Source organism: Echinops telfairi, unplaced genomic scaffold (assembly GCF_000313985.2).
Source record: "Echinops telfairi isolate 266 unplaced genomic scaffold, ASM31398v2 ScPeMD7_9;HRSCAF=40, whole genome shotgun sequence".
NCBI lineage: Eukaryota > Metazoa > Chordata > Mammalia > Afrosoricida > Tenrecidae > Echinops > Echinops telfairi.
Window position 1 is genome coordinate 77,142,379 of NW_022103906.1, and position 6,477 is coordinate 77,148,855.

The 6,477-nt window shown below is 49.4% G+C and overlaps 1 protein-coding gene across 1 annotated transcript in view; it reads right to left on the reverse strand.

The window, feature by feature from the left end:
* Positions 1–6,477, reverse strand: part of DYSF (dysferlin) — a 223,011-nt gene that overhangs the window by 197,270 nt on the left and 19,264 nt on the right. The window contains exon 2 of the mRNA XM_013004756.2: positions 248–303. Within this exon, the coding sequence (XP_012860210.1) occupies positions 248–303 (56 nt within the window). The remainder of the gene's footprint in view (positions 1–247; positions 304–6,477) is intronic.

Sequence of the window (6,477 nt, forward strand, 5' to 3'; positions counted from 1 at the left end):
AGAGCTGAGGGTGCAGAGACAAAATGCCCCCTGCTCCTTCCCACCATTTTCTGGGGCAATGCCACCACACCTGGAAGGCCAGGCCACTCCCCCCTCCCAGATTCCTAGAGGCAGGAGGATTTAGCTGGCTCACTGGACTTCCTTCACAGCACCACTGAGAAAATCACCTCCCCTGGGGCCACCCTGACCTGTCCCTGCAGAGGCAGCAGAGGAGAAAGGAAAGAGAGTGAGAAGGCTTCCATCGTACCTCATTCCACACGGGGTTCACGCTGTTCTTGATGACCTTGGTTCGCTTCTTAACCCCTAGAAGAGACACAAGGAGAATATGGAGAGACGGGTCCCACCCAGCACCTGCCATACTTAGGTCCTGAGACCAGCACTGAGCTCGCCCACCTGCCCGAGAAGGGAGTCGGGTCCCCTGAGAGCACTGTCTCCCCAGCACGTGTCCCCCTCTCAACTGGGCACCAAGCAACAGCAGCCCTGTCCAGGAGCCCTGGGAGAGGAAACACCTGGGGGGCGGGGTGGGGGGGGAGGGGGGGCCTCCGCTCAGCTGGCTTGTGCTTAGACTTTGGACTTCCAAACCCAGCTTCTTCTCATCCAGGGACCACAGAAAATACTCCATTTGTCGTTTCACAAACTTCACTTTCACCTAGTGGCGGATGACACATCTATTTTCTAATTTATTCTCTAAACAGTTTTGTTAGCACTTCATCCACCTGTCATACAATTCAATAATTCCGTCACATCAAGCAGAGTCGTACGCTTGCCGCCACCGTCAGTTCTAGAACAGCATCCTCTTCCTTGTACTCATCGTTGGGCACTTATTTCTAAGTGCGGCAAAAGTTAGACACAACAAAATGTTCTCCACCTCAACCACTTCTGCATGTATCATTCGGTGCCACTGATCATGCCCTTCATGTGGGACAACCGTTATGGAAATCCTCTTCCAAATTACTCGACCACCATGAACGTATCTCTACGCCCCCTAAGCAACAACTCTTTCCCCATCACCACAGTAACTATGGGTCAAGCTTGGTTTCTCACATCTCATAACACTGCTATGGTTAAGTCGTCTTTTTAAAGAGGTGCATGCACACCATCACAATCAGGTCCAGTACTCCCCCAGCCACCCCACCCCACCCCCAAGCCATGACAGTTCTAGGAAATGTCCCAACACAGGCAAACCCATAGAGACAGAAAAGTGCGTTACTGGTTTCCAGGGGACTCTGGACCAGCCCACGGGAGAGGACAGTGCCTGGGAAAGGACATCAAGCTTGGGGACACAGAGGGGCAGGGAACAAGAGGGAGACCCTCGACGACATGGGTTGGCACAGTGGCTGTGACAATGGGTGCCAACATCAGGACAACAGTGAGGATGGCGACACAAGTCAGTTCTGACAATGATGTGGACGCCCTTAGCAGCTTCTCTGTCGTGTGTGTGTGTGTGTGTGTGTGTGTGTGTGTGTGTGTGTGATGGTTGTGAGTGCAGCCACCACAGTCTTTTCCAGCTGTACAACTAACTTACCGACGGCAGTTTAACTCATCGGTCCAATCCTACCCTGATTATCAACGGGACTTTCCCATCACCGTTCAACGCCCTTCTCCCCTTCCCTCTGGCCACAGATGACCACTAGTACACTTTTGGTCTCCATATATTTGCCTTTTTTTAACTCCTTTTTTTAATCGTTACTATTTTTATTCACACACTCGACCATACTTGTTTTACGGCTTTTATGTATATATAAATCATTTTATTGGGGACTGTCAACTTGCGAAGGGGTGGAGTCTTGCCTGTCAAGCAGCTCACAGCCTGATGACCTCATTTGTAGGCACCACAGAGATAAATAGCTCACTGGAGGCCAGATACACACACTCACTCCCTGTGAGACATTCCTGTTGACAAGCCACATGGAGACACGCTGATGGAGCCAGAGCCCTGGAGCTGGAGGAGCCACATGGAAACCCACGCCAGCACTGAGCTGCTTCCACTGCCACTGGAGCCACAAGACTTTCCACCCGCTGGCCTGTGATCCTGCAGCATTCAAGGTCATTTCATATGTTGCGTGAGTCTAAAGAGGAATTTACAGACTGATATCGGACACATGGGCTAATGTGTCTTATATGACTTATGAACTTGATCTGGATTGGGCTGAGATGTTTTCTTAATATACAACTACTCTTTGATATAAAGCTCTCTCTTACACACATATGAGTGTCCTCTAGTCTACCTGGACAAACACAGGTACATACCCAGGAACTCACATGTTCTGTGACCTCTCCCTCAAGGTTTAAACATCGCCCTTGCTCCTTAAAGGGTGTGTCTGGGTCTATCCCTAAAGCAGCTGGGTGGTCCCACAAGGGGATGTAGATGTAAAATGGCTGAGACCTGCCCCACGTGACCCCCAGCTGGAGCCTCCCTGGAGCTGAGGCATGAAGTGCACGGGTGCAGGTCAGGATGGAAGAGGAGGCAGTGAGGAGAGATGCACCAGAGAGGGCCGCCACTACCCAATGCTCGATGACTCTGAGCAGGGCGATTATTTCACACACGGCCTGGGGCTGGGAGGGAGAGGCCTGAGTGGCCACCCTCGTCCACTGTAGAGCCCACAGAACTGGGTTCCTCTCATTCTGGGAAATCCCCCAGACAAGGAACTTGGGTCCGCGCTCTTGACCTTCCTCCTTGAAAGGCCAGCAACTGAGCTGACAGGATCAGAATGAAGCGGGTCCCACTAAGCATAGCAGGGAGACCCTTCCAAGAAGATGAACTGACCCCAGCAAGGGAAAGAGCTATGGCTTAAGAAAAGGGAACAGTCCCTTCATCGTGTCCTGCTGCTTCAAAGGGGATGGAACCAAACCCACGGCCGTCAGGTCTTGTCTAACTCACAGAGGCCCTGTAAGATAGAACAGCAAATGTTTTGAGCATGATGAGGGCAACAAATGTACAAATGTGCTTGACACAATGGATGGATGGATGGATGGATGGATGGATGGATGGATGGATGGTGATAAGAGTTGTACGAGCGCCCGATAAATTGATTTAAAACCAACCCAGGATGGGATTACCTTAAGAGAGGAAGGTAAGGGAGCTGGAGACTTTTGGGGAGAGGGGTCCTCAAGATTCTTTTTGTGACCTGAGGGATAGATACCCTTCATAATGCATTAGAGCTGGGCTTCTTCATTTGGACACTATTGGCTTTGGGGGCTGCAAATCCTTCACGGTGGGGGCAGCCTGTGCGCTGCAGGAATTATACAACATCCCCACCCTCGACCCACTACACACCCAACCCACTGCCACCACACCACCCCACCGTTGTGACCACCAAAAATGACCCTTGAGGGACCATTGCTAAATGTCCCCTGAGGGAGAAACCACCCCCACGGCATTAAAACATCCATTTATATATATATATTTTTTATGTCTTAAATTTTTTTTTTCTTATTAAATCATTTTATTGGGGGCTCATACACCTCTTGTCACAATCCATGAATACATCCATGGTGTCAAATACATTTGTACATTGGTTGCCATCATCATTCTCTAAACATTTGCCTTCTACTTGAGCCTTAATATCGATGAAAATAATTTTATGGTTGGGGGGTCACCACACAATGAGGAATTGCATGAAAGTATGAAAGGGTCACGGCATTAGGAAGATTAAGAACCACTGCTCTATAGGCTCCCCGCAGGCTCTTGCTTTAAGTATAGAGATGAGGAAGTGGGGTGAAAAGAACAGAGATGGGGGAGAGTGGGCCTGAGGGGGTGAGGGAAAGGAGGTACAGTCACACATGGCCTGGGGTTTCGGGTGGGTAAGTCTGGCTGAATCTGGGTAAAAATTTACCCAATGGGGGACACTAGAGAACCAGCCTTCCCAAAAGGAAAGACATTTGAGCTCCAAGGGAGTATTTTATTCTTGGATGCATCCCCGAGGTCTAAAATAGCACGGAGCACTTAGCAGGTGCTCAGCAAATCTTTGTTTAGTAAACTACACTGGGAGAATGTATTGGTATAGACAACCACCTCACAGGCGAGAAATGGTGGGGACAGAGCGACAGACAGATTCAGCACAACAGGGAGCGGACTGCCCCTTCATGAAAGCCGCCCCTCGGAAACCCTCTCGCTGGCATCCAAGGAGGAAGAAATGACTTGTGAGGAGCCTCCCCCTCGAGGACCTTAGTCCCTTAGTCGGGGAAGTCGGGAAAGTGCCCTCAGCGTCCAGCTTCACAGAGCTCAGAGGCTATTTTGGGAAGCAGGTCCTGAAATTACATCCGTGGCTGGAATGCCCAAGCAAGAATGCCCGGAGAGTGGGGCCAGGCTGGGGGCATGTTGTGGGTGGCCCTTAGGAGCTGAGCCTCAAGTGAGCCACAGCCCATCTAAGACGTAAGGGAGACACCTGGAATCTTCTCTGAAACACCTATCCCAGGGTCCCATCCCAGGCAGACTTCCTGGGTGGCACAAACAGGGAAGCCCTCAACTACCAGTAGCTCAAAAGCATCGTGAAGAAGCTGGCTTTGGGGAAGTGGAGGGAGGGTTGTTGGGGAGGAGCACTCTCCAAGTACCTGAGCCAGGGAAACTGTCAGAAGGACCTCACCTCACAGAGGTTCCGTCACCTGCCTAACGGCACTGTGCACGCTAAGCTCTGACCTGGACACGTAAGTTCCCCGGGATCCTACATCCTTAGCTGCAGAAGGGGGATATTAACAGCTACCTACCTAGATTGAAGTTGTCAAGGATTTCATCTTGCTTGGATCCACAATCAATGCTCCCGAAAGCAGCAGTCAAGAGATCGAATGACTTGTATCGGGAAAATGGGCAGCACAACCCCCCCACACACTCAAAGTGCTGAAAAGCAAGGATGTGACTTTGAGGACCAAGGTGTGCCTGACCCAAGCCATGGTGTTTTCCAGTGCCTCCTATGCGCATAAAGAACACCACAGAAGCAGAACCCATGCGTTTGAACGGTGGTGCTGGAGAAGATTGTTGAAGGTCCATGGATGACCAAAAGAACAAACGAATCTCTCTTGGACTACGTACAGCCAGAATGCTCCTTAGAAGCAAGTTTGGCAAGAACTTCATCTCATGTACTTTGGACCTGTTGTCAGGAGAGACCAGGCCCTGGAGAAGGACCACGTTTGGGAAAGTGGAAGGGCAGCGAAAGAGGGGAAGATGCTCAGTTGCCACCGTGACTGCAACAACAGGCTCAACGTCAGAACAGCTGTGAGGATGGCTTTTATCCCCACTGCAAAAAGAGGAGAAAACCATGCACGGCCATGAGAAGGAAAGGTTGTGGCATGAATGGACTTTGAAAACCTTATGCTTGAGACGAGCCAGTCAGGGTGCAGAATAGCACCGATAAAACATACAACGTTCCTCTAGCTCAGTGGTTCTCAACCTTCTTAAAGTCTCAACCCTTTCATACAGTTCCTAATGTTGTGGTGACCCCCAACCATAAAATTATTTTCGTTGCTACTTCATAACTGCAATTTTGCTACTGTTAGGAATCAGGCGACCCCTGCGAAGGGTCGTTCGACCCCTAAAGGGGTCGAGACCCACAGGTTGAGAACAGCTGCTCTAGTTCTTTAATGCTTCCTACCCGCCCCCCCATTATCACGACCCCAATTCTACCTTATAAATCCTGTTAGACCAGAGCATGTACACTGGTACAGATAAAAGCTGGAAACACAGGGAATCCAGGACAGATAAACCCCTCAGGATCAAGAATGAGAGTAGTGATATCAGGAGGGGAAGGGGAAGGTGAGGGGAGAAAGGGAGAACGGATCACATTGATCTACATATAACCCCTTCCTAGGGGGATGGACAACAGACAAGTGGGTGAAGTGAGACAGCGGTTGGTGTAAGACATGGTTGAAGTTTTTTTATATAAATTATCAAGGTTTCATGAAGGAGGGAGGGAGGGGAGGGGGGAAATGAGGAGCTGATATCAAGGGCTCAAGTAGAAAGAGAATGTTTTGAAAATGATGATGGCAACATATGTACAAACGTACTTGACACAATGGGTGGACGAATGGATGGATTGTGATAAGAGCTGTAAGAGGCCCCAATAAAATGATTTTAAAAAGAAAAAGAAGAAAACCTTATGCTAAGGGAAATTGGCCAGTCGGAAAAGAGCACGGTGTTGCATGATTTCATTTATATGAACCCTCTAGGATATAGGCACGTCCACAGACAGCCAGTAGATTCCAGAGCACCAATGGGTACAGAGTCTCTGCTTGGGGGTGATAGAAAACATTAAAATGATAGTGGTGAAGGAGGCACAAGGTGGTGAGTGTCATTAGCACTCCAGTGTCGTACGCTTGAGATGGCAAATTGTATTGTTCAATGTACATAGATGTTTACAATATTTTCTCATGCCAATTGTCACTTAACATAAAGTAAAAACTACACATCTGTTCCACTTCGCCGGATTGTGTCTTTCACCTACCATTATTTTGGGGGGTGTCTGAGAGAGTTCTAGTGATGCT